Here is a 27,924-nt window from a genome sequence, read left to right as displayed (position 1 = left end):
TGATTTTTTTGCAATATTAGCCGATAGAGATGTACTTTGTACTTATGGTCCTCTAATGGATTGACTCTAGTCTCCAGACATGCTCATGTTACTGGCAACATTGCAACTCAATAATCCCTGACTGGGAGGTTCATTACAGTATGCTGTGTGCACCATTTAATTGAGAAAATTATGATACTGTACTTTACACACTTAACTATGATGGACATGTGCTGCTGACTTTAAGCATTACCTGTCATTACAGTAACTTTCATGGTCGGAATATTATTATGACTATGACAGTGTGATATCATTATGGTACAACAATCAAAAAAAATCTTCTGTCCTTTCTAATTAAGCTCCTAGGTGTAGTTAATGTGAAATGTTTAAATCCTGACAGCCTGATAACAGAGCACATTAGAACAGTGTTTTAATCCAGGGAGGGGGAGAATACTGTAGGTTCTGAGTAGTTTGTTAATGGGAGCAAGAGCTCAAGCTGCCCGGTGATTCAGGGCTGTAACAGAAGCCTTATCTCAGCCATAAAGAATAGAGTTTTCACTGGGTTTTCATTCTCTTTAATATCCCGGCACTTGTACATTTCTCTAATCTTACTGTCTGTGGAGTCTTCTGTGTATGGAGTCTATTGTGTGTGACTGTTTGCTGACCTTTAGAGACAGGAAGCTGACTGACATTCAAGATCACTCACAATCATTCACACATGATCAACCTGGATGGTCAGTCCGCTTCATGTATGGAAACATGTATGGCAAATTTGCTACTATACTGAACAAAAATATAAATCATCTTGCAACAATTTCAACGGTTTTACAGAGTAATGTGTTCAAATAGGGAAATCAGTCAATTGAAATAAATAAATTAGGCCCTAATCTATGGATTCCACATGACTGGGCAGGGGTACCAGGCCCACCCACTGGGGAGCCAGGCCCCCACATCATGTTAGAGAAGTAAGCTTTTTGTACATATGGAAACATCCTGGGATCTTTTATTTCAGCACATGAAACATGGGACCAACACTTTACATGTTGCGTTTTTCAGTATAGACTTGAATAAATAAAATGTAAACGTAAGCCATGTTGCTGGCCTTTTCTAATCTCCGGAGTGATGGGGCTATATTAAATAGACTACAAGCACTTTATTCATGTAGCAACACTTATGATGCCATGACAACATAATCAGACCTCTATGAACTAAATAAACAAATTGTTACATAAAGATTAGAGACATTTACAAGTGCCGGGATATTAAAGGGAATGAAAACCCAGTGAAAACTCTATTCTTTATGGCTGAGATAAGGCTTCTGTTACAGCCCTGAATCACCAGGCAGCTTGAGCTCTTGCTCCCATTAACAAACTACTCAGAACCTACAGTATTCTCCCCCTGATGCATTGGCTGTATTGTTCTGTGTTATGTGACCTCAAATAGTAAAACCAAGGACCAACCTCCCCAGTTTCAACAAAAGAAGCAAAGGTAATCTTATCTTAAAACCAATCAATACTAGCATTTTTATGACAGTTTATCTTGTCGTGTCTCTCGTGCTATGGCCTGGAGCTTGCATAATGTTTGTTCTAAGATTTTGAGCCTTTTCTGTACTTTTTGTTTTCTTTGTTTATGGCATGAACTTCACATCAAAGATATCCAAGAGAAAGGCCTACAGAAGCTATTATGCGTGAATGAAAGATAACTACTACAATAGGTCCAGTTTGTGGAATATTTATATTCAAACTAAAACCTCTTAACTAGTTAAAGAAGATTGAAATGTATTTGCCGACTGAATGTTCTAATTCCACATTGCTAATGCAGAGGATAGAGATGGTTTATTTCACCCTCAATATCAATCATCCATGGTTGTTTATCTGACCATAAAGATAGGTCTATCTCTCGTACAATTCAGACAGGTTATATCCTTAAATGAAACTAGCATAAACGATGACACTGATTAATCCCAATCAAGAGCAAACAATCTCCCCCAGGTTGCCACTTCCTGATACAGGTATGTAGCCTTTGGCCCAAGCGTATCAGAACGGTATAAAAGGTGAGCTGTATTGTCTTTCAGACACCGATCCAGTGTCTCACTGAGGACCAGGTAGGACTTGGGCTATATGTTTTTATTAACATTATTATTGCATTATAGTTTTACTATCACCCGACCATCAGTTACAAACTTTTAGGTACAATAATTGCAACACATTCAACTTGAAGCTGGACAGTGCAGACGCACTCGGGCAACCTTAGCCACACACAACATTCTAACCACCATGGTTTGTTCTATTAAATGAAAATGCTTATTTTTTCCAGGTGCCTCTTCGGTTTTGTAAGGTGAGGCCGTGTAACTAGAAACTCATCATGGCCCAACTAACACTTCTCGTTGGTAAGTCAAATTCTGACAATGGAATATTTGTATACTTTTTCAGTGGTGTAAAGTACTTAAGTAAAAATACTTTAAAGCACTATTTAAGTTGTTTTATGGGTTATCTGTACTTAACTATTTATATTTTTGACAACTTTTACTTTTACTCCACAACATTCCTGAAGAAAATAATGTACTTTCTACTCCATACATTTTCCCTGACACCAATAAGTACTTGTTACAAAGCGAGGTCCATACAGAAATGGTTTGTTTAGATCGGTGTGGAAGACCTTGACTGGCTTGCACAGAAGCCTGATCTCAACCCCATCGAACACCTTTGGGATGAATTGTAAAGCCGACTGCGAGCCAGGCCTAATCGCACAACATTATTGCCCGACCTCACTAATGCTCTTTTGGCTGAATGGAAGCAAGTCCACGCAGCAATGTCCCAACATTTAGTGGAAAGCCTTCCCAGAAGAGTGTAGGCTGTTATAGCAGAAAAGTGGGGAATAACTTCATATTAATGCCCATGATTTTGGAATGAGATGTTCGACAAGCATGTGTCCACATACTTTTGGTCATGTAGGGTACTTTGTTAACTGCAAGCAAATAAGCTTGTTTGATTAGTCTAATGAACAAATGTTTCATTTCTGTTTCAGGACTGTCCGTTTTGATGTGTCTTCAAATGGGTAAGTTTTGTAGTTCTTACAGCATTACTCTTGATGTCTATCCAAACTTAATTGTACTGTAGCTACCACAAATAGGATATCGTTAAGTAACATTCATAGGGAGAAAACAAATAACTTACTGTTGAATAACAGTGCTCAGTACATAGCATACAACATTGATACAATCCTAGACAAAGTCTCTGTCTATCACTTTGTTCTGATGGGAGCCTGATACTAGTATTTTAAATCCTCAACAGTGTCATCAACCAAACTGGTGTGCTACTTCACCAACTGGTCGCAGTACAGACCAGGCACTGGGAAATATCTGCCGGCCAATGTGGACCCCAACCTCTGCACTCATCTGATCTATGCCTTCTCAATGATCAACCACAACAACGAGCTAGTCACCTACGAGTGGAACGATGATGTTCTCTACCAGTCCTTCAATGGGCTGAAGAAGCAGTGAGGTTTAGCTGCTGAGCTATATGATGTCTTATGTTCTCCATCAGCACTTTGTGCATTTACAATCATTATTACATATTCACATTTCTCTTTAAATGCATTGAAATTGGATGCGTTGATGAATCTTTCTTGTCTTGGAAAGAAATCCTGCACTGAAGACCCTGTTGGCAGTTGGTGGATGGAACTTTGGGTCCAGCCAGTGAGTATTGTTGTCATATAGCCATGATTAAGTTGTACATGTTTCAATGTATTTTACTGAAAGAAATAAACATGTTCTTAAGTATATATTGGTCACTATGCTTTTCCAATGAATAATAACAATTACAAGTATTACGATTACTGACACTGAATAACTTTTCAGGTTCACCATCATGGTGTCAACACCTGCCAATCGCCAGAAGTTCATCCAGTCATCCATCAGTTTCCTGAGAATGTACGGCTTTGATGGCCTGGACCTGGACTGGGAGTACCCTGGAGCACGAGGGAGCCCCCCAGAGGACAAGAAAAGGTTTACACTGCTGTGCAGGGTCAGTTTGACATTCACAGCCACAGTAGTAATAATCAAACATCTGGAAAGCATTATATTTGGATCCTGAGTAACAGTTTTAATGGGGCACCATAATAATTATGTTCAACTTTAACTGATCCAGCACAATGTCGTCATAATATTATTTCAGACCATTAACAAAATACACTCTCATTTGGTTCTGGGGTCCAGGAGTTGCTCAAGGCATTTGAGAAGGAAGCCGCTGACACCAGAAGACCAAGGCTGCTGGTCACAGCTGCAGTGGCTGCTGGGAAGGGAAACATTGATAACGGTTATGAAATTGCAGAGGTTGCAAAGTGAGTTCAAAGGTTAAAACAGAGGGCCTTCATTCACCATAGGTGATTGGTATTGTAATAATTATTGTGAAGGTTCATCATTTACCAGTTGGTGTTTTCCATGTTACATTTCGTGACCTTTGGCCTTGTGTGACTGTGTAACAGATACTTGGACTTAATCAATGTGATGTCCTATGACATGGGTGGAGCCTGGGACCCATTCACACGCCACAACAGTCCCCTTTACCGCGGTGCTTCAGATGCAGAGGAAGGAGAGCACAAGTATTTCAACGTTGTGAGTAAAAAATATTGAACTTTACAATATTTTTAAAACTATTTTGAAACCATAAATAATTTAGAAACCATTTTAGAAACCGTTAACTATTTGTCAAATAGTTGTTGAATGTTTACTCCTTTTCCAAAGGACTTTGCCATGAAGTACTGGAGGGACCAGGGCACCCCTGTTGAGAAGCTGATGATGGGTTTCGCCACCTATGGGCGCACATTCCGCACTGTCTCTGCAGACAATGGTGTCGGAGCCAGAACGAGTGGACCAGCCTCTGCTGGACCCTATACCCGCGAGGCCGGCTTCTGGTCCTATTATGAGGTCAGGGAGAGAGGTCAAAGTTCAAAACTACAAATACAGTTTTCTCTAGTGGAGCGATCTCCCAACTCTACCAATGTGGAGTTAATTAACATGATATGTTTTGGAACCAGGAGATTGTGAAACACTTGTAGGATGTAAAAAATAGATTAACACAATACATCAATGCACACTTTCAGTATACTGTACTCAGGGCCAATTCAAAACAAAGGTATTCTTTATGTAAAGAATACTCATGTTTATTTTTCTTTTCCACCAGATCTGTACTTTCCTGAATGGAGCAACTGTTGAGTTGATTGAGGATCAGATGGTTCCCTTTGCCACCAAAGGAAATGAGTGGGTGGGATATGACAACCGAGAAAGCTTTGAAATAAAGGTACGGTATCGTATTACTTATTACACTGCCAAAAGGAATCTCCTTTCAGTTGATTGCTGTAAATTCTAGCAGTAGAATGTCTATTGCTCATTTCAACCCTAATATCTTTGTTATTGATTACATGGTGATTGGTAGAAGGCTATATGGTTTCGGGAAATAAAATATTTGGTCATTTTATAGGCACGCTATCTAAAAGACAACAAGTTTGGAGGGGCCATGATCTGGGCTCTGGATCTGGATGACTTTGCTGGACAATTCTGTGGGCAGGGCAACTATCCCCTGATCAGCCATCTGCGTTATCTTCTGGCCTCAGGTACGCAGCCATTACTAGAGCACTGAGGTGTATGTCTCATAAGAGGTTTGGTTGGTATAACAATGACATTGTATCATTCCACGCTTGACAATAACACACTGTGTTTTATAGATTTGCCACCCCTTCCTTCCACAACACGTCCGCCACCCCTACCTTCCACAACACGTCCGCCACCCCTGCCAGGAACTACCACCAGCAGTGTGCCCGCCACCACCTCCACTCCTCTGCCTGGCAGTGGCTTCTGTGGGGGGAAAGCTGACGGCCTGTACTGTAACAAGGAAGACCTTAATGCCTTCTACCAGTGCGCCAGTGGACACACCTACCTCCAGAAGTGCGCAGCTAACCTTATCTTCAACGAGAGATGCAAGTGCTGTGACTGGAATTTGTATAACACGAGCCCAGCATAGGTGTTTTCTGTTAATGTACACATTGTAGCCTGAGTACCTGATATACTGTATACTGTTTACCTCAGTTTCATGGTACCAAGGCTAGTTTAGATTTAAATGATAAAATATCCACTCCAATTACAATGGAATAATACAAAAAATAAAGTAGTTGTAATGTTTTTACGTAATGGTTATTGATGCTGCTTATTGTGACTCGATTCCCAGAGATTGTAATCTCTTCCTTTCATTTGAAATGTTTGAAACCTTTGTTTGTTGTTACACCGTTAACCCAACTGTAAAGTACTTCCAAGTAGTTAGTATAGGTCACGCGTCAAACTCATTCCACAGGGTGTCTTCAGGTTTTCGCTCTTCCCTTGTACTTGATTGGTGAATTCAATCAATCAAATGTATTTATAAAGCCCTTCTTACATCAGCTGATGTCACAGTGCTGTACAGAAACCAAGCCTAAAACCCCAAACAGCAAGGAATGCAGGTGAAGAAGCACGGTGGCTAGGAAAAACTCCCTAGAAAGAAACCTAGAGAGGAACCAGGCTACGAGGGGTGGCCAGTCCTCTTCTGGCTGTGTGGTTGGAGATTATAACAGAACATGGCCAAGATGTTCAAATGTTCATAGGTGACCAGCAGGGTCAAATTATAATAATCACAGTGGTTGTAGGGGGTGAAACAGGTCAGCACCTCAGGAGTAAATGTCAGTTGGCTTTTTATTTTGTATTTTTTTTATTTTACCCCCTTTTCTCTCCAATTTCGTGGTTTCCAATTGTTAGTAGTAACTATCTTGTCTCATCGCTACAACTCCCGTACGGGCTCGGGAGAGACGAAGGTCGAAAGCCATCGTCCTCCGAAACACAACCCAATCAAGCCGCACTGCTTCTTAACACAGCGCGCATCCAACCCGGAAGCCAGTGTGTCGGAGGAAACACCGTGCACCTGGCGACCTGGTGAGCGTGCACTGCGCCCGGCCCGCCACAGGAGTCGCTAGTGCGCGATAAGACAAGGATATCCCTACCGGCCAAACCCTCCCTAATCTGGACGACACTAGGCCAATTGTGCGTCTCCCCATGGACCTCCTGGTCGCGGCCGGCTGCGATAGAGCCTGGGCTCGAACCCAGAGTCTCTGGTGGCACAGCTAGCACTGTGATGCAGTGCCCTAGACCACTGCGCCACCCGGGAGGCCGTCAGTTGGCTTTTTATAGCGGATCAATCAGAGTATCTCTCCTGGGCCAGACTACACTCAATCATAGGACCTACTGAAGAGATGAGTCTTCAATGAAGACTTAGAATTCGAGACAGAGTCTGCGTCTCTCACATGGATAGGCAGACCATTCCATAAAAATGTAGCTTTACCGGAGAAAGCCCTGCCTCCAGCTGTTTGCTTAGAAATTCTAGGGACAGTAAGGAGGCCTGCGTCTTGTGACCGTAGCGTACGTGTAGGTATGTATGGCAGGACCAAATCGGAAAGATAGGTAGGAGCAAGCCCATGTAATATTCTGTAGGTTAGCAGTAAAACCTTGAAATCAGCCCTAGCCTTAACAGAAAGCCAGTGTAGAGAGGCTAGCACTGGAGTAATATGATCACATTTTTTGGTTCTAGTCAAGATTCTAGCAGCCGTGTTTAGCACTAACTGAAGTTTATTTAGTGCTTTATCCGGATAACCGGAAAGTAGAGCATTAGAGTAGTCTAACCTAGAAGTGAAAAAAGCATGGATACATTTTTCTGCATCATTTTTGGACAGAAAGTTTGATTTTTGCAATGTTACGTAGATGGAAAAAAGCTGTCCTTGAAACAGTCTTGATATGTTCGTCAAAAGAGAGATCAGGGTCCAGAGTAACGCCAAGGTCCTTCACAGTTTTATTTGAGACGACTGTACAACCATCAAGATTCGTTGTCAGATTTAACAGTAGATCTCTTTGTTTCTTGGGACATAGAACTAGCATCTCTGTTTTATCCGAGTTTAAGAATAAAACATTTGCCGCCATCCACTTTCTTTCATCTGAAACACAGGCTTCCAGGGAGGGCAATTTTGGGGCTTCACCATGTTTCATCGAAATGCACAGCTGTGTGTCATCCGATAGCAGTGAACGTTAACATTTCGTTTCTGAATGACATCACCAAGAGGTAAAATATATAGTGAAAACAATAGTGGTCCTAAAACGGAGCCTTGAGGAACACCAAAATGTACAGTTGATTTGTCAGAGGACAAACCATCTACAGAGACAGACTGATATCTTTCCGACAGATAAGATCTAAACCAGGCCAGAACTTGTCCGTGTAGAACAATTTGGGTTTCCAATCTCTCCAAAAGAATGTGGTGATCAATGGTATCGAAAGCAGCACTAAGGTCTAGGAGCACGAGGCAAGATGCAGAGCCTCGGTCTGACGCCATTAAAAGGTCATTTACCACCTTCACAAGTGCAGTCTCAGTGCTATGATGGGGTCTAAAACCAGACTGAAGCGTTTTGTATACATTGTTTGTCTTCAGGAAGGCAGTGAGTTGCTGCGCAACAGCTTTTCAATTTTTTTGAGAGAGAAATGGGAGTTTTGATATAGGCCGATAGTTTTTTATATTTTCTGGGTCAAGGTTCGGCTTTTTCAAGAGAGGCTTTATTACTGCCACTTTTAGTGAGTTTGGTACACATCCGGTGGATAGGGAGCCGTTTATTTTGTTCAACATAGGAGGGCCAAGCACAGGAAGCAGCTCTTTCAGTAGTTTAGTTGGAATAGGGTCCAGTATGCAGCTTGAAGGTTTAGAGATCATGACTATTTTCATCAATGTGTCAAGAGATATAGTATTAAAAAACTTGAGTGTCTCTTGACCCTAGGTCCTGGCAGTGTTGTACAGACTCAGGACAATTGAGCTTTGGAGAAATACACAGATTTAAAGAGGAGCCTGTATGATCTAATGATCATGATCTTTTCTTCAAAGAAGTTCATGAATTTATCACTGCTGAAGTGAAAGCCATCCTCTCTTGGGGAATGCTTCTTTTTAGTTAGCTTTGCGAGTGTCAGTAATCAATGTTGGATTCTTCTTCTTCCTCCTTCTTCCTCAATTACGTTGGAAAAATAGGATGATCGAGCAGCAGTGAGGGCTCTTCGATACTGCATGGTACTGTCTTTCCAAGCAAGTCGGAAGAGTTCCTGCTTGGTGTAGCGCCATTTTCGTTCCAATTTTCTGGAAGCTTGCTTCAGGGCTCAGGTATTTTCTGTATACCAGGGAGCTAGTTTCTTATGACAAATGTTCTTGGTTTTTAGGGGTGCGACTGCATCTAGGGTATTACGCAAGATGAGAGCATCCCTCCAGCTAGGATGGAGTCCGTCACTCCTCAGCAGGCCAGGCTTGGTCCTGTTAATCTACAAATTCTATATTTTGCAAGGTGCAGAAAACAGTTTTCAACCAACGATTGAGTTGTGAGACTCTGCTGTAGAGCTCATCACTCCCCCTATCTGGAAGGGGCCAAAGACAATTACTCGATGCCAACATCTTTCTAGCTGATTTACACGCTGAAGCTATGTTGCTCTTGGTGACTAATTCATCCTAACATTTTTGGTGCCGACGTGGATAACAATATCCCTATACTTTACACTCGCCAGTTTCAGCCTTAGCCTGCACCATCTTCAGATTAGCTTTAACGTTGGTAGCCCTCCCCCTGGAAAACAGTGTATGATCGCTGGATGATTCATTTAAAGTCTAATACTGCGGATAATGGAGTTGCCAATGACTAGGGTTTTCAATTTGTCAGAACTAATGGTGGGAGGCTTCAGCGTCTCAGACCCAGTAACGGGAGGAGAGACCAGAGAGACACGGACTCTAACTCGCTGCTTAATGGAGAGAACAGGTTGAAAGTTTCTGTCGGTTGAATGAGCGATACCAGTTGAGCATTCCTACAGCATTTCTTTCCAGACACCATGAGAAAATTGTCCGGCAGTGGGGACTGTGCCAGGGGATTTATACTAACTACATATTGGTGGCACAGACGCTGTTTCATCCTTTCCTACACCTAAATTACCCTTGCCTAACGATTTTGTCTGAAGCTGGGCTTGCAGCAGGGCTATCCTCGCCATAAGGCGATTGTTCTCCTATATATTATGAGTACAACGACTGCAATTAGAAGGCATAATGTTAATGTTACTACTTTGCGTCGGCTGGTGGAGGTCCTGACAAATCACGTCCAGATAAAGCGTCCTGGTTGAAAAAGTTGAATGAAAAAAGTTGAGCAAGGGAAAAAATAAAAATATAAAACGGTAATTAAAAAGTAAAAACCGTAAAGTTGGCAGGTAGCAAAGTAAGGTTAGCAACAAACCGCACAGCAGCACGTAAACAAGTCTACAAGTTGTGACCGGAAATTATGCGAAAAAGGTCACTAATTAGTAAAGAACTCCCCTCACCCAGTGTTGCCAACTACTCAGTAAGGAAAGTAGCTATTGGCTGTCCTAAAAGTCGCTAGAAGTCACTAAATGACGCCATCACCTAATTTGCATAATTGGCCATGTGCATGTCATTGTGATGGACGCTGTAGAAGAGAGGAATACCGTTGTGGGAGAGACAAAAAGTGAGTAACAAAACACCATAAATATGTTTAGAACTACAAATGAACTTCTGTTGATTCTTGGTTTTTTTTATGTCACAATTCCAAACCACCTCCTTTATCCGGGCTTGGGACCGGCAAAAGTGACCCAAAAGAGACACTGGCGGAGTTACTTATTTTTCATTTAATTTTTAATGTACATTTTTTTTTTCTTCTTCATTTGGTTTGGTTTTTAACCTTATGGTCCACTTAGGAGCCTACAACAAGTCACAGTAAAACATGAACATTTTTAACCATAATTGTTTTTGTATAAATATCTACATTAACAATCTAAATGGACCAAAAAGAGACAATAGAAAAAACTGTCAATGGCAATGCGAGAAAATTATGGTAACTAGTCTGGCCCAATTCAGGTTAATTGTTAGTTTTTTCCAGACCCCCCTCCACACCTAGTAAAATTTGTTAACCATAAATGGCAGCTTGTTTTGGGTGGAACTGTTACAAGGCTTTGCCTTTTGAGTATGTTTTTGAGTTGTCATGTTTTTTTGTTTTTTTTTACATCACTAAGTTTGGTGTAGAAATCAGCCTTACAATGCCCGTGTATCATCTCCAATAAACGACTTCAACCAACCTTTGAATTCAGGGTTTGATTCCCACTCCTTTCTGTATTTTTGAGTGTACAGGTTAGACATGATGAGCTAACCAACTAGATGTTTAGCTTATGTCACAGAGGCACACACACAGTGGACAAGGTGAGTAAGTGACTGAGGCTGTGTGAGTCAAATGCAGTGATTTATTTTAGATAAAGAACATTTTACATTTACATCCTGCCCTGAATGTAAGCCAGTGCGGGATCAGCCAGCGGCGGTTTCCCACATGCGCGATTCATTTGCAGTCTGGACGCGGAGGGGTGAACATCTCCTGCTCTGACTGCAGCTGGGAGGGACAGCTGTGCGAGGACTGGGCAGCCTGTGAGTGCTTTGGTGGTGGGGCCCACGGCAACACCCGCTGCTCGTTAAGAAGAGTAAGAACGATACGTGCTTTCACATCAGTCTTCAAAAGTCTCCAATAAACACCAGAAATAGTCTTTTTTGAAAATGTGTCGCTAGAGGGGTCTGAATACTCGCTAAATATAGCAATAAAGTCGCTAATTTGGCAACACTGCCCTCAACTGGTTGTCTAGGTCTTAATTGAAAGGAAAACCCAAAAACCCAAGGAACAAACACTTTGACAACCTTGGTATAGCTGAAAAAAACTATTGTAAAGCTCCTTGTTAATGGTTTGGAATGACATTAGACCTACTGTCTGAACACTTCTAAAATAATGTCTGACTGTACATTGTAACAATTTGGACACATCAACTGGAAACAAAGATGGCCATCACCACAGTGCATCATGTTTATTAACCATTATGTTCACCACTCACCCACATCAATGATATCTTCAGCTTTATTGGCCCAGTACCTCGCACACCGGGCAGCAGTATTTCAAGACATGTTTTTGAATTTCAGTTCTCAAACAGATAAATCAAGTATTGCACCTCAATTAACCTGTATTAAATATTCACACAAAAAACCTAAAGTAACTCATAGAAATCAGCAAGTAAGATATCACGCTTAGTCAAAATATAGCAATTTCAAGTTTCATACCATTAATGTGCATTGAAAATAAATGATTTATATAATATCTTTATATTTGTTTAGAAACCATTCCACAGGGAGGAAATTTGTCCAGTAGCTCTCACATGCACGCTGAATACACTTCACCCATCACAATGATTTCCAATTCAAGTTTCACATCAATGACCAATAACAAAATAGTAACATATTACATAGATTTTCTATACCCATTAACTTTATGGCCATAATAAAAATCAAACTCCATCTCTCTTATGCAATACCGTCACCAGTGTTTTGTTTTTTTACAACACAGAGATCAAAATCTCCATGTTACATGTCTGTTCCTCGTGAGAGCCTGCCCCCTTTTGATGTCTGAGTAACATTGAATTGATGTACTCACTGATAATACAAATCAGACTGTCTTCATTCAAACTATAGCATTGGTAGTTTGTTGTTTATCATTATTAATATATATATATATATTAGCATCACCAAGAGATGTCTGTACTTCATCCAAAATAAAGGAGGGACCCAACCTGAAGGGGTAAATAGAATCTGACACAAACTCATTTTTATCTAGATTATGAATGTAATCGTGGCCCCCAAATACCCTACTGCTTTAGAGCTCATGGCCAGCACTGTGGGGAGAAGGGAGCTCCTTGATGTCACAGTTCTGGATCAGATTGAAATAAAAGACCACCAGTTCCTCATAGTTCTTCTTAGAAATCCTCTCGTTAATACCATGGAACCTGGAAATGTAGAGAATGCATAAATAGTGGAACGATAGCAAGCAAACTACAGTGTTAGTAAGGTGAGACTTTATCTTGTTTGTTCAATGCAAACAGAGGGCATTGTTAAACCTTCCTTGTCAAGACGCTGTGCATGTAGGGCTGACATACATTATATGGTTCAACCGTGTCACATGGCTAGATCATAAGACTGGAGTTTTAGTCTCCCGTTCAACAAAAGGGAAGTGCTAGAACAATCTCCTCAACCCCAACAGGCCATTGAAAGATACAGTATGTTGTACAGTACGTATCCAGTTACTATGACTACATTCAACACCTGATAAAGAGAGCTCTTCTCTACAGAATATCCAGTGCTCCAGCTACAATGAGTCGTACCTCTGGGTGTCCCCTGGTCTGATCCAGGTAGGTGCAAAGCGATAGATGTCCTTGGCCAGGTCAGTGTAGTGACGGCTGTCTGTGTTCCCGATGCAGACACCTGCACGTTGGAATATGATAGATTTGTATGCTGAATACTATGTCATAAAAATGTGAACATGTTACCTAAAAAAATCATACCAAAAACAGGATCCCCCCCCTTTCCCCAACATCACAGTGGGCAAATCAAACAAATACCACTCCCTCTTCTATTCCGTTTCTTACCAGGCGCAACAGTAACTTGTGGGAACTGGTCCAGCAGGGTCTTCTTGATGGTCTGGAACCCAAAGGATGTTTCATCATACGAACTGACAGGCAGTGGGTCAAAACCATTCACCAGCTCCATCTTCACTCTCTCATCTCCCACTGTGGATTGGATGAACTCTAGAACCTGACAGGAAGACACAAACACTATACATTTTGAAAACTGGGGAGAGTTTCCTTGAACTGTACATCAAAGTTGCCAGCATGACTAAATAGTTTATAAATTCAGTGTCGATTTTGTGAGATGGACCTATGATTTTAGCTTTACAGTATAATAGAACATGAATTTTGAATATAGCATGCTGTTGAACCATATATGTAGATGTGGGGATTAGCATTTTATACCTCTTCTACAGTCTGTGCTGGATGTATCCGCAGATTCACATAGGCCTCAGCAAGGGAGGGAAGAACATTCACCTATGAAGAATAGAAACATCCAAGTATTGTATTTGCTTAATAGATGCAGCCCAAGACTATATAACATAAAACAATTGGAATGCTGAACATATACAACATTCTTTTAAAGAACATATCACATGAAATGTATGACATATTACAACAATTTCAAAGACCCCGTATTGAAAGTGCTTTCGAGACAAACAACTGCTGAAACTATAGAAAACCTCAGGAGCATCACTTGAACAAAACACCTTCATGCACTATAACTCATTTATTATAACAAGATATTGTACCTTAACACCTGAGTTGAACATGGTGACTGCAGTTGTGGTTCTCAAAAAAGCATTTGTGTCAGGACTTCTTTCCATTACTCTGTAACATAAATACATGTTATTTAGGTTTTATAACTCAATCAAGTATAATCTGCAATTATTTCAAATTTAATTGAAATAATCAAGGTGGAACAAACCAGAGAAATTCAGTGAGGGAAATTACCTGCCAATAAGTGGAGAGAACAGCCACATATTTGACATGACAAACTTAATTGGGAGTCCAAACTGTAAGACAAAGACATTTCAAAGTGATTTAAAAAGCTGTGTACTTATTTTAAAATGATGTTAAGACTAGTACTAAACACTACACTCTATATCGCAGAACATCCCATAGGATAATTGAAGCCAATGTAGGACAGAGGTTAGAAACACAGCATTACCCTGTGAGCTAAGTGTTCAAAGGTCCTGCGCTCAGGGCCTTCACCAAACAATATGGGCATAGGGTTGTCCTCCAACCTGACAAAACAGATCACGTGTGCTTAGAGAATGTGGGCTTAGGTTCACAACATCACATGACACAATATACTCTATGATGCAGACCTAAAACAATGTATAACTAGCCGATTAAGAAATGTCCTCCCTTTAAGGAGTTCACTCATACTCAACTGAGAGGTGTATACAACTTACTTACTTTCTCATGTTCTTCTTATTTCTATTTCTTGTGCGTTTTTGTACTACTTTACATCATAGTACTATGGATATTGATTATTACATTGTTGGGATAGCGCTTGCAAGCAAGGCATTTCACTACACTTATGTGCGTGACAATAAAACCTGAACCTTGGGCCTTATAAAATATTTGTCTCAGGCTCTATAATGTTCATGGCTGACCAAGCAAGAAAAGTGGAATTCCCCTTCATTGAACTGTATCTGTAGGTGTTAAGCATTGGCTATACATAGAAGACCCATCTAGTCCGTGATGAGTGTGATTCCCAAATCCCCTTTCACCTTTTGACAGCTCCAGCCAGGATGCCGATGCTGCTCTCTCTGGGAGGCATGGAGGAGTGACCCGGGGCCTTGAAGACACTCAGTTTCACCGTGGCTTGTCCCTTCTCACTGATCCCAATCCTGACACATATACACACAGGCAGGCCCACACACTTTTAATAAACAGTGAGTGCAACCTATGACGTAAACCTTATAAGTAGCACTTAATTAAATGCATTTATAAAGGCCTTTTTACATCAGCAGAGTGTCACAAAGTGATATAGAGCCTAACATACGAGACAAGAGTTAATGAAGTAATGCTTACAGAGCAGCAGGCCCCTGCAGACCACTGATGACTCCATCCAGCACAGCCAGACCCTCATCCAGTATGAACGCCAGCTGTACCCCTTTCTTCTTCAGCACCCTCACTATGTTCATGGCCCCCTGCAAGCCACCCACCTACAGTACAAAGAGAAGATCATGCTTCTGAATTCTGTCCCTTTCGGTTTCTGAAATAAAATACCTCTACTAACTTCACAAACCTCTTCATCATGACCCAGACCAATGAAGAATCCCCTTTGCGGAGAATAACCTCTTATCAACAGGTACTCCAGCGCCTGGAGGATTCCCTACAGTGAAAAAAATAGTCTGTTTAAATTCTGACAATATGAAATCGTATCATTGGATGACGAAAAACAGTAAACACATTGTTAAATCAGGCCCTTGGCTTAAATCAGGGATGGGTGTCCCCGCTCGTCAGCACAGAGAATTTGTACTTTTTAGAGTTCATTTCAGTGAATTCTTCACATTTTGCCACAGGGTGTAGAGAAAATGTTGCCGTTTTAAGCAAGTTTACTCCAATTACAGATTTTGCCATTTTATTACTAATTTCATGCAATTCTACACATTTTTCCATGGGTTGGATTTTTTGTTGTCGCAGCTGTTTTACAGCTAATTTCATGCAATTCTACCCATTTTGCCGTAGAGTGGAGAAATGTTTGCAGTTTAATATATCTGAGTGAGACTGACTAACAAAATCAATGGGAGGGCCCCCCCCAGCAGGTCATCCCCCCCCAGCAGGTAATTTGACCATGACAACAAGTTTAGATTGCTAAATTAGTTTTGCTAAATTAGTTTTGCAGCCAGCTATCTAAAATAATGTAGCTGACATGGGCTAATTGACTGACTATCAGTGACTCACATAAAAAGAGAAACTGATGATGCACAACAAAATTTAAAAATTGCACCATGTGTATTCTACTACCTCTAACTCGCAACAGTCAATTGAGACCCCAACTGAGTTCCCAAAATTGACCAGAGTGCCTTGGGAAGTCCCATAAACCTCTACCTACGGTCAACACTCACCATGACGGACTGCTTGTTATCGATGGTCCCTCTACCATAGATGAATCCATCTATCTCCTTTGCAGAGAATGGTGGGACCTCCCATCCATCATTCTCATCAGCAGGCACCACATCTATGTGGGCCAGCAGCATGTAGGGGACCAGGGCCAGGTCAGAGCCAGGCACCCAGAACAGGTGGCTGTAGTTGGCCACAACCTCATGCTGGACCAGGTGGGAAGAGAAAACTGTAGGGAAAACTGGAAGAGGGAAAACATGTGTTTAGTGTAGGGCAGTGGTTCCCAAACTCTTTTGGCCCACGACCCCAACCATGTGAAAATAACAATTATGTAATTAACAGCCAATGGTAACTTTTTTATTTGGAGCTACGGCAGTCTTCTCAACTCACCATTGCTTACTTTTAATGTGGGGCTATGAAGTTCAACATGGATCAACATTTGGGTTTTAATGCAGACGAGAGCACTGAATCCAACTTCACAGTTATGAGCTGGCGATGAGCACCATGAGTTTTATGGTGCTTTCAAGACAACGAGGTCAAATCATGACATCAATGATCTTCAGGTCGGAGCTCAAGAAAGAAGCTGTGCCTGGTTCACTTTTAAAATATATATATATATATTTTTAGTTTAACACTTTTTTGGTTACTATATGATTCCATGTGTCATTTCATTGTTTTGAAGTAGCCACCCTTTCCTTGACAACAGCTTTGCACACTCTTGGCATTCTCTCAACCAGCTTCAACTGGAATGCATTTCAATTAACAGGTGTGCCTTGTTAAAAGTTAATTTGTGGAATTTATTTTCCTTCTTAATGCATTTGAGCCAATCAGTTGTGTTGTGACAAGGTAGGGGTGGCATACAGAAAATAACCCTATTTGGTAAAAGACCAAGTCCATTTTATGGCAAGAACAACTCAAGAAAGCAAAGAGAAACGAGGTCAATCAATCCAGAAAAAGTCAAAGACTTTAAAAGTCCTCAAGTGCAGTCACAAAAACCATCAAGGGCTATGATGAAACTGCCTCTCCACACCAGCCTCAGAAAGTGCAGCCCAAATAAATGCTTCACAGTTGAAGACATAAAGGAAGACCCAGAGTTACCTCTGCTGCAGAGGATAAGTTCATTAGAGTTACCAGCCTCAGAAATTGCAGCCCAAATAAATGCTTCACAGAGTTCAAGAAACATCTCAACAGTTCAGATGAGCCTGTGAATCAGGCCTTCATGGTCAAATTGCTGCAAAAAAATCACTACTAAAAGGACACCAATAAGAAGAAGAGACTTGCTTGGGCCAAGAAACAAGAGCCATGTTCATTAGACCAGTGAAAATATGTCTGGAGTCCAAATTTGAGATTTTTGGTTCCAACCGCCATGTCTTTGCGAGACGTAGAGTAGGTGAACGGATTATCTCTGCATGTGTGGTTGACACCGTGAAGCATGGAGGTGGTGGTGTGATGGTGCTTTATTTAGAATGCAAGGCACACTTAACAAGCATGACTCCCACAGCATTCTGCAGCGATACGCCATCCCAGCTGGTTTGCGCTTTGTTTTTCAACAGGACAATGACCCAACACACCTCCAGGCTGTGCAAGGGCTATTTGACCAAGGAGAGTGATGGAGTGCTGCATCAGATGACCTGGCCTCCACAATCACCTGACAACCCAATTGAGATGGTTTGGGATGAGTTGGACTGCATAGTGAAGGAAAAGCATCCAACAAGGTTTCAGCACTCCTTCAAGACTGATGGAAAAGCATTCCAGGTGAAACTGGTTGAGTGGTTGCCAAGCGTGTGCAAAGCTGTCATCAAGGCAAAGGGTGGCTACTTTGAAGAATCTCAAATATAAAATGTATTTGTTTAACAATGTTTTGGTTACTACATGATTCCATGTGTTATTTCATAGTTTTGATGTCTTCACAATATAGAAAATAGTCAAATAAAAACCCTTGAATGAGTAGGTGCCCAAACTTTTGACTGGTACTGTATATATAATTACTTTTCACAATCCCGAGTGTTAGGGGGGTAAAATGAACATTGCTTTTAGAGCTGAAATGATACAACATAATCCCAGAAGCACTGCACACTTGGGTTTTAATGTCTGTAAGCCTTACCATTGCTGAGATATTCCAATTTGTGCCTAAATTGTGGGTCAAAAAGGTCACAGGAGATAATGCACAGGTCAATGGCAAAGCCTTTGCCAAAAATTGCACCAAAATGTTACAAATTAGCTGTTGAAATATGTGCATAACTTGGTTGTTCACAATAAATCTGATAAACTAGCATTTTCCCAACTGAGTTATTTATTTTAACCGACTAATGCATTTAATCACACATGCTACTGAACTAACCAGAAGTAATACTTTTAGGGTTTTAGTGTGCTTATAAAAACAGCAACACTTACAGTGGGGAGAACAAGTATTTGATAAACTGCCGATTTTGCAAGTTTGCCTACTTACACAGCATGTAGAGGTCTGTAATTTTTTTTGTCATAGGTACAATTCAAATTAATTACTTAAAAATCATACAATGTGATTTTCTGGATTTTGTTTTAGATTCAATCTCTCACAGTTGAAGTGTACCTATGATAAAAATTACAGACCTCTACATGCTTTGTAAGTAGGAAAACCTGCCAAATCGGCAGTGTTTCAAATACTTGTTCTCCCCACTGTATGTAATTTGACTAGACATTCATTTTTTTCCCTGCACACTCCGCTCTAAAACCTGAGCTAGAGAAACTGATCTAACAAACTGCTTCAGACTAGATTACCTGAGAAAATATTTGTGTTTGGTGGCAGCTAACCTTCCTGAGCTACTCTAGTTAAAGGTGAGATTGTAAGTGTTCATACATGTGTGCACAACAAACCATTTTCCAAACAGATTATTGGCCAATTTATTAGCAGCAAAGAAAATATTCCATACAGGCAGATGTCATTACACTAGGTGCATATCTTAAGTTCCTCAGTTCATAGTGAACATGCAAAAAAAAAAAAAAAAGTCAACCAATAAACTGTGTGCACGGAAGAAAGACAAACAGAACAAAAAATAAAGAAATAAAAGAAATAAACTAAAGAAAAAAATATTACATTTGATGGTTAAAATGTAGACTGTCATGAGAGTTTAAGCTCTGAGCATAATGATCATGGGCTCACACATTACCTTGACATCTGTCCAGGGTTTCCTTTATGAAAATGTGGCTCCGGACATTTGACCTTAACAGACATTTGAGAAATTTTGCAGACCAATATGCATTTGGTGCGTAACCTGATTAGAGAGTTCATCCACAGTGCTGTGAATGAAATAAATCACATTTAGATTATGGTAATTAGTCTTAGCAGAAAATGCAAGCCAAGGATGCATTGACGCGTATCGACGTTGTCGTCTAAACTGGAGGAGGAAATTGTCCAAAAACAAACTTAAGTTGCACTGACCCAACAATGATAAAGTGAATAGCACTGGGGATACGGCCGATGCTCTCCGCTGGTGCCAATAAGATAGGCCTATAGCCTATGGTTGTTAGCTCAATTAAGTTGAGGATTTATACAACAAAAATACTGATTTGAGTCTTTGTCTTCTTTACAGCAATACCATTTGCTTTCCAAACTACGTTTTCACGCAATTATATTTCGAAATATTGTGATATGCCTGGCTGGGCCCCCTCTACTTTCCACAGACAGTAGCAACTCAATAATCATCTACGGAATTTGCTGCGCACGCTGCCCAAATTGCACGCACTGCCTTTGCTTCCAACTGTAGGCTATGCCATTTAAAACAATCCACAACTTGTTTTTTCTTTTAAGGCTTGGGGAATCTAAATGTTCCTCTGTGGCCAAATCATGCTTTAGTAACATATTTTGAATTATTTTATTTATTTCTGTATAAACTGGAGTAGGCTAATTAGGCTAAATAATTTTAGCAATTCATTTAGATTTACTTAGTCTTATGGACGCACCACCTACGAGCATATGTCAATCTACTATCCACCAAAGTAGAAAAGTTGACCTATTCTATTGGTCAGCTTGTCGAGAAAGAAATAGCCAAAAAAGACTGGCACATGTATAGGACAATAGATCCCAAATTCATTTATTTATCCATTATTTTACCAGGTAAGTTGACTGAGAGCACGTTCTCATTTGCAACAACGACCTGGGGAATAGTTACAGGGGAGAGGGTGATGAATGTGCCAATTGAAAACTGGGGATTATTAGGTGACCATGATGGTATGAGGGCCAGATTGGGAATTTAGCCAGGGGGTTAACACCCCTACTCTTACGATAAGTGCCATGGGATCTTTAATGACCTCAGAGAGTCAGGACACCCGTTTAACGTCCCATCCGAAAGACGGCACCCTACACAAGGGCAGTGTCCCCAATCACTGCCCTGGGGCATTGGGATATTATTTTTTTTAGACCAGAGGAAAGAGTGCCTCCTACTGGCCCTCCAACACCACCTTCAGCAGCATCTGGTCTCCCATCCAGGAACTGACCAGGACCAACCCTGCTTAGCTTCAGAAGCAAGCCAGCATGGTATGCTGCTGGTATGCTGCTGAATTGATCCCAAATTCATACAACCATCTGTCCGGCAGCGCCAATTAAATTCCACTAAATTACCCCATAGACCAATAAGCATTAAGCATGACTAGTCAAATGTATTTAGATCAACTTTTAGTTCCATCAATGAATAGGCTAAAAATCATTATTTCTCAATGGGAATTTTTCACCTGTTCCAAATTGTATTTATCTCTATTCATTTATTTACGGCCAAAATCCGGCTATTGGAAACCTTGCATCTGTCCCACCCTCACAGACTGTGTACTTACATTATTCAAACTAATCGGTCAGAAGAGGCCATCCTGACGAGAAATACAGTGCCTTGCGAAAGTATTCGGCCCCCTTGAACTTTGCGACCTTTTGCCACATTTCAGGCTTCAAACATAAAGATATAAAACTGTATTTTTTTGTGAAGAATCAACAACAAGTGGGACACAATCATGTAGTGGAATGACATTTATTGGATATTTCAAACTTTTTTAACAAATCAAAAACTGAAAAATTGGGCGTGCAAAATTATTCAGCCCCCTTAAGTTAATAATTTGTAGCGCCACCTTTTGCTGCGATTACAGCTGTAAGTCGCTTGGGGTATGTCTCTATCAGTTTTGCACATCGAGAGACTGAAATTTTTTCCCATTCCTCCTTGCAAAACAGCTCGAGCTCAGTGAGGTTGGATGGAGAGCATTTGTGAACAGCAGTTTTCAGCTCTTTCCACAGATTCTCGATTGGATTCAGGTCTGGACTTTGACTTGGCCATTCTAACACCTGGATATGTTTATTTTTGAACCATTCCATTGTAGATTTTGCTTTATGTTTTGGATCATTGTCTTGTTGGAAGACAAATCTCCGTCCCAGTCTCAGGTCTTTTGCAGACTCCATCAGGTTTTCTTCCAGAATGGTCCTGTATTTGGCTCCATCCATCTTCCCATCAATTTTAACCATCTTCCCTGTCCCTGCTGAAGAAAATCAGGCCCAAACCATGATGCTGCCACCACCATGTTTGACAGTGGGGATGGTGTGTTCAGCTGTGTTGCTTTTACGCCAAACATAACGTTTTGCATTGTTGCCAAAAAGTTCAATTTTGGTTTCATCTGACCAGAGCACCTTCTTCCACATGTTTGGTGTGTCTCCCAGGTGGCTTGTGGCAAACTTTAAACAACACTTTTTATGGATATCTTTAAGAAATGGCTTTCTTCTTGCCACTCTTCCATAAAGGCCAGATTTGTGCAATATACGACTGATTGTTGTCCTATGGACAGTCTCCCACCTCAACTGTAGATCTCTGCAGTTCATCCAGAGTGATCATGGGCCTCTTGGCTGCATCTCTGATCAGTCTTCTCCTTGTATGAGCTGAAAGTTGAGGGACGGCCAGGTCTTGGTAGATTTGCAGTGGTCTGATACTCCTTCCATTTCAATATTATCGCTTGCACAGTGCTCCTTGGGATGTTTAAAGCTTGGGAAATCTTTTTGTATCCAAATCCGGCTTTAAACTTCTTCACAACAGTATCTCGAACCTGCCTGGTGTGTTCCTTGTTCTTCATGATGCTCTCTGCGCTTTTAACGGACCTCTGAGACTATCACAGTGCAGGTGCATTTATACGGAGACTTGATTACACACAGGTGGATTGTATTTATCATCATTAGTCATTTAGGTCAACATTGGATCATTCAGAGATCCTCACTGAACTTCTGGAGAGAGTTTGCTGCACTGAAAGTAAAGGGGCTGAATAATTTTGCACGCCCAATTTTTCAGTTTTTGATTTGTTAAAAAAGTTTGAAATATCCAATAAATGTCGTTCCACTTCATGATTGTGTCCCACTTGTTGTTGATTCTTCACAAAAAAATACAGTTTTATATCTTTGTGTTTGAAGCCTGAAATGTGGCAAAAGTTCGCAAAGTTCAAGGGGGCCGAATACTTTCGCAAGGCACTGTATATCTGTTAAACATGGGACGAATACAGGCCTATTAATATCAAATAAACCAAAACAGAATGAGCATCTTTAATTTCATACAAATATGTAGTTGACTGGCAGTCCTTGCGGAGGGCCTCTCTCCCTCAACAGGTGACAAGCAACGTTCCTCTAACTAATAGCAGACTTGCTAAAAACAGAAATTGCCACCTCCGTGGTCTCACTTGCTGCATATCAAATTGTTACTAAGAATTAGGGCCAATTTCAAGTTTTCATAACAATCGGAAATCTGTATTTTTGGACAACGATTTGGTCGATTTTTTATTTTATTATTATTTATTTTACACCTTTATTTAACTAGGCAAGTCAGTTAAGAACACATTCTTATTTTCAATGACGGCATAGGAACGGTGGGTTAACTGCCTTGTTCAGGGACAGAACGACAGATCTTTACCTTGTCAGCTCGGGGATTCATTTTTGCAACCTTCCGGTTACTAGTCCAACGCTCTAACCACCTGCCTTACATTGCACTCCATGAGGAGCCTGCGTGGCAGGCTGACTACCTGTTACCTTGGCTTCTTGCTGCCCTCACGTAAGTGGCTAGCTAGCATTAAAATTATAAAAAAAACAATCAATCTTCACATAATCACTAGTTAACTACACATGGTTGATGATATTACTAGTTTATCTAGCATGTCCTGTGTTGCATATAATCGATGCGGTGCCTGTTGATTTCTCATCGAATCACAGCCTACTGGGCCAAACGGGTGATGATTTAGCACTGTCGTTGCACCAAACCTAACCAGTAATATCAATGCCTTTCTTTAAAATCCATACACAAGTATTTATTTTTAAACCTGCATATTTAGTTAATATTGCCTGCTAACATGAATTTCTAATAATTAGAAAAATTGTGTCACTTCTCTTGAGTTCGATGCATGCAGTCAGGGTATTTGCAGCAGTTTGGGCCGCCTGGCTCGTTGCGAACTGTGTTAAGTCCATTTATTCATAACAAAGACCGTAATTAATTTGCCAGAACTGTACATAATTATGACATAACATTGAAGGTTGTACAATGTAACAGCAATGTTTTGACTTAGGGATGCCACCCTCCGTATTTCACTGAAAGAATAAATGCTTTGTTTTTGAAATGACAGTTTTCGGAGTCGGCCATATTAATGACCAAAGGGCTCATATTTCTGTGTGTTATGTTATAATTAAGTCTATGATTTGATATTTGATAGAGCAGTCTGACTGAGCCTGCAGCAGCAGGCTCGTACGCATTCATTCAAAAGCACTTGCGTGCGTTTCGCCAGCAGCTCTTCGCAATGCTTCAAGCATTGGGCTGTTTATGACTTCAAACCTATCAACTCCCGGGATTAGGCTGGTGTAACCGATGTGAAATGGCTAGCTAGTTAGCGGGGTGAGCACTAATAGTGTTTCAACCGGTGACGTCACTCGCTCTGAGACTTGGAGTAGTTGTTCCCCTTGCTCTGCAAGGGCCGCAGCTTTTGTAGAGTGAAGGGTAACGATGCTTCGAGGGTGGCTGTTGTCGATGTGTTCCTGGTTCGAGCCCAGGTAGGGGCGAGGAGAGGGACGGAAGCTATACTGTTACACTGGCAATACTAAAGAGCCTATAAGAACATCCAATAGTCAAAGGTATATGAAATACAAATGGTAGAGAGAGATAGTCCTATAATAACTACAACCTAAAACTTCTCACCTGGGAATATTGAAGACTCATTAAAAGGAACCACCAGCTTTCATATGTTCTCATGTTCTGAGCAAGGAAATTAAATGTTAGCTTTTTTACATGGCACTTATTGCACTTTCTTCTCCAACACTTTGTTCTTGCATTATTTAAATCAAATTGAACATGTTTCATTAATTATTTTAGGCTAAATGGATTTTATTGATGTATTTTATTAAGTTAAAATAAGTGTTCAGACCTTTAACCGGGTAACACAGTGGTTAAGGGCGCTGTACTGCAGCGCCAGCTGTGCCACCAGAGACTTTGGGTTCACGCCCAGGCTCTGTCGTAACCGGCCGCGACCGGGAGGTCCGTGGGGCGACGCACAATTGGCATAGTGTCGTCCTGGTTAGGCAGGGCTTGGCCGGTAGGGACATCCTTGTCTCATCACGCACCAGCAACTCCTGTGGCGGGCCGGGCGCAGTGCGCGCTAACCAAGGTTGCCAGGTGCACGGTGTTTCCTCCGACACATTGGTGTGGCTGGCTTCCGGGTTGGATGCGCGCTGTGTTAAAACCTCTTAGAACTACCCATCCCGGATCTGGTATATTTGTCATCAGCAACGCTGAATAGCATAGCGCAACAGTCAAACAATATTACTAGAAAATATTAATATTCATGAAATCACAAGTGAAATATAGCGAAACATAGCTTAGCCTTTTGTTAATCCACCTGTCGTCTCAGATTTTTAAATTATGCTTTACAGCAAAAGCAATAGCATAGCATTATGTACACTTCGCATCAGGAAGCTTGGTCACGAAAATCAGAAAAGCAATCAAATTAATCGTTTACCTTTGATGAGCTTCGGATGTTTTCACTCACGAGACTCCCAGTTAGACAGCAAATGTTCCTTTTGTTCCACCGGAAATAGCGGTCACGACAACGCAGACAAAAATTCCAAATTAGATCCATAATATCGACAGAAACATGGCAAACGTTTTTTTTATAATCAAACCTTAAGGTGTTTTTCAAATATCTATTCGATAATCTCTCAACCGGGACAGATGGCTTTTCACTACGACCGGGAGGAAAAATGGCTACCTTTCTGTGTTGCGCAAAAATCACACTGAGAGCCAACAACAAACCACTTACGCAATGTGGACATTTACACTCATTCTTCAAAATAAAGGCCTGAAACTACATCTAAAGGCTGTAGACACCTTAGGGAAGCCACAGAAAAAGTAATCTGGTTGATATCCCTTTCAATGGGCAATAGGGATGCATAGAAAGACAAGGGTTTCAAAATAAGAGAGTCACTTCCTGATTGGATTTTTCTCAGGATTTCACCTGCATTATCAGTTCTGTTATACACAGACAATATTTTTACAGTTTTGGAAACTATAGTGTTTTCTATCCTAAGTTGTCAATTATATGCATATTCTAGCATCTGGTCCTGAGAAATAGGCAGTTTACTTTGGGAACGTTATTTTTCCAAAAATAAAAATAGTGCCTCCTAGCTTCAAGAGGTTTTAAGAAGCAGAAAGGCTTGGTTGGGTTGTGTATCGGGAGTTGTAGCGATGAGACAAGATAGTAGCTACTAACAATTGGATACCACGAAATTGGGGAGAAAAAGGGGTAAAATAAAAATGTCAAAAAAAAAAAACTGTTCATTCAGTATTGTTGTAATTGTCATTATTACAAATAAATAAATAATCGGTATCGGCTTTTTTTTGGTCCTCCAATAATCGGTATCAGCGTTGAAAAAGGTTGACCTCTACTAAGAATCTGAGGTTTGAATGTATTAAACGATTTGTTTCACCAAATCGAGAGAGACAGGGTGCGAGGGGAGAAAACCGCTAACCATTGCGAGCCAAACAGAACGCCCCACCCTCCCCAACAGTAAGCAAAGACAAATGTTAGCTAGCTAGGTGCTGTAGCTATCTAGCCAAACAGCTTGTTAGCCAACTCCTCGCAGTAAATCTACAATCGCGTCAGCATGAAAGCAACATTATCCCATTAACCGTATCTTTGTAGTGGTACGTAAATGTTGCTTACCTTCTGAGGCGGTTTCTGCGCTTTCCCCCCCCCCCCCCCACAAAACTACTTCCAGGCGACAGTCAGCATGTATACTCGGAGTTGAAACACACACCGTTAATGATTGGACAAGATAACACCTGAAATTGACGAATGTGAAGGCAGTATTTTCCGGAGCGTGAAAAGGGGTCAGAAGAGTCAACCGCTCTGGTCCACTGAGTCAGGGTAAGCTCACACGTTGAAAGGCTTTTATGAACGTTTAAAAACAGACAACATCGACACACAAATGAAAATGTCCAAATATTTAACAGTTTATCAAAGTAATTCATAGCACCTGCGCCAAACATCAATTTTTTTCACGTGATATCATTTCTAGTGGAGTAAACGGATGCATTTCTGCTTGAGTATCATAAAGCAGTGTCGAAATGCTAATTTGGTAACTGTGTGCTCAGTGAAAACATGTTTCCTACATTAACCGTCTGCCTATGGAATGGATCATCGTATACTCCCGGGACCTAAACAAAGTTACCTCTCCTCAGGAGGCTGTCGAACTCGCCCAGTGCGGTGATGTTGAGCTGCGTCTTCGCTGTTGACACCGTGGGAATCTGGATTGCCTCTGCATACAAAACAAGCCGGTGGCGTTGACCAAATTTAGTGTGCATGTTATAACGATTATTCACACCACATAGGCTGTCAAATTTGCTCAGTTTGATGAAGTTAGGCCGGATCTCACCTCTGAAATTAGCAAGAAGGTCCTTTCGCTGGTGCTGGTTTATGTCAGACGCAATATTGTTCGTCTTTTCCCAGTGTGCAAGTTGAAGTCCTGAATTCACGTCAAACGTCAGAGTCCTTAAAGTGGCTGCAACGAAACATACTATAACAACGAATAATAAGCTGAGAGACACAATTTTGACTAACTTCATAATATTAAATTTTCCACTGCGGTCAGTCATTTTTACTATTTGACAGTACACACACAGCGTGTTAATGCAGCTGCTCGTGACGTTTTTATATATGATCGTTAGAGCGTCATGTGCTGGGCTTGAAATAGGGTACCCACCCTTTAAGTTAACATTTGAAATGGAAAGAGTTAAAGTTCGAGTATGGTCATCACAAGGATCCAAGATAGCACTGACATGTCACCAGATAACCAGCATACTGACTA

General features: G+C 41.0%; 2 protein-coding genes across 3 annotated transcripts; one reads left to right on the top strand and one right to left on the bottom strand.

The window, feature by feature from the left end:
* Positions 1 to 1,354: 1,354 nt before the first annotated feature.
* Positions 1,355 to 6,162, top strand: LOC118939549 (acidic mammalian chitinase). Of its 2 annotated transcripts, XM_036947102.2 has the most exons (13): positions 1,355 to 1,467; positions 1,971 to 2,083; positions 2,296 to 2,368; positions 3,007 to 3,036; positions 3,273 to 3,477; positions 3,620 to 3,676; positions 3,839 to 4,004; positions 4,196 to 4,320; positions 4,465 to 4,594; positions 4,724 to 4,906; positions 5,163 to 5,279; positions 5,460 to 5,592; positions 5,704 to 6,162. In XM_036947102.2, exons 3-13 carry the CDS (start codon positions 2,344 to 2,346, stop codon positions 5,997 to 5,999), a joined length of 1,467 nt encoding a protein of 488 aa, XP_036802997.2. In that variant the 5' UTR covers positions 1,355 to 1,467; positions 1,971 to 2,083; positions 2,296 to 2,343; the 3' UTR covers positions 6,000 to 6,162. The 2 variants fall into 2 exon arrangements, with proteins under 2 accessions (XP_036802997.2, XP_036802996.2); XM_036947101.2 differs by lacking the exons at positions 1,355 to 1,467; positions 1,971 to 2,083; positions 2,296 to 2,368 and having other exon boundaries at positions 2,964 to 3,036.
* Positions 6,163 to 11,906: 5,744 nt separating this feature from the next.
* LOC118939547 (N-fatty-acyl-amino acid synthase/hydrolase PM20D1.2) lies at positions 11,907 to 27,839 on the bottom strand. Its single transcript, XM_036947100.2, has 13 exons — positions 27,493 to 27,839; positions 27,289 to 27,375; positions 16,592 to 16,827; positions 15,769 to 15,855; positions 15,552 to 15,685; positions 15,248 to 15,367; positions 14,680 to 14,755; positions 14,463 to 14,524; positions 14,261 to 14,339; positions 13,914 to 13,985; positions 13,530 to 13,695; positions 13,266 to 13,365; positions 11,907 to 12,890 (listed from the first exon to the last, which is right to left on the bottom strand). The coding sequence occupies exons 1-13, from the start codon at positions 27,710 to 27,712 to the stop codon at positions 12,761 to 12,763; spliced, it is 1,569 nt and encodes a 522-aa protein (XP_036802995.1). The 5' UTR covers positions 27,713 to 27,839; the 3' UTR covers positions 11,907 to 12,760.
* Positions 27,840 to 27,924: the final 85 nt, after the last annotated feature.

The sequence above is a fragment of the Oncorhynchus mykiss genome, chromosome 16, assembly GCF_057628025.1.
Source record: "Oncorhynchus mykiss isolate SJ-2025 chromosome 16, ASM5762802v1, whole genome shotgun sequence".
Lineage (NCBI taxonomy): Eukaryota > Metazoa > Chordata > Actinopteri > Salmoniformes > Salmonidae > Oncorhynchus > Oncorhynchus mykiss.
This window is presented reverse-complemented; position numbering and strand designations above follow the sequence as displayed.

What these genes read in the sequence shown, in the direction of transcription:
- LOC118939547 (XM_036947100.2), bottom strand. Translation starts at nt 27,712, where the DNA reads ATGACTGACCGCAGTGGAAAATTTAATATTATGAAGTTAGTCAAAATT. An exon ending in CGACAGCCTCCTGAGGAGAG is followed by an intron (nt 16,828 to 27,288) that starts GTAACTTTGTTT and finishes TCCCTCTTCCAG; the next exon opens with TTTTCCCTACAGTTTTCTCT. An exon ending in CTGGCTGGAGCTGTCAAAAG is followed by an intron (nt 14,756 to 15,247) that starts GTGAAAGGGGAT and finishes CTGTTTTGTCAG; the next exon opens with GTTGGAGGACAACCCTATGC.
- LOC118939549 (XM_036947101.2), top strand. Translation starts at nt 2,979, where the DNA reads ATGAACAAATGTTTCATTTCTGTTTCAGGACTGTCCGTTTTGATGTGT. An exon ending in TTCAATGGGCTGAAGAAGCA is followed by an intron (nt 3,478 to 3,619) that starts GTGAGGTTTAGC and finishes TGTCTTGGAAAG; the next exon opens with AAATCCTGCACTGAAGACCC. An exon ending in GCGTTATCTTCTGGCCTCAG is followed by an intron (nt 5,593 to 5,703) that starts GTACGCAGCCAT and finishes TGTGTTTTATAG; the next exon opens with ATTTGCCACCCCTTCCTTCC.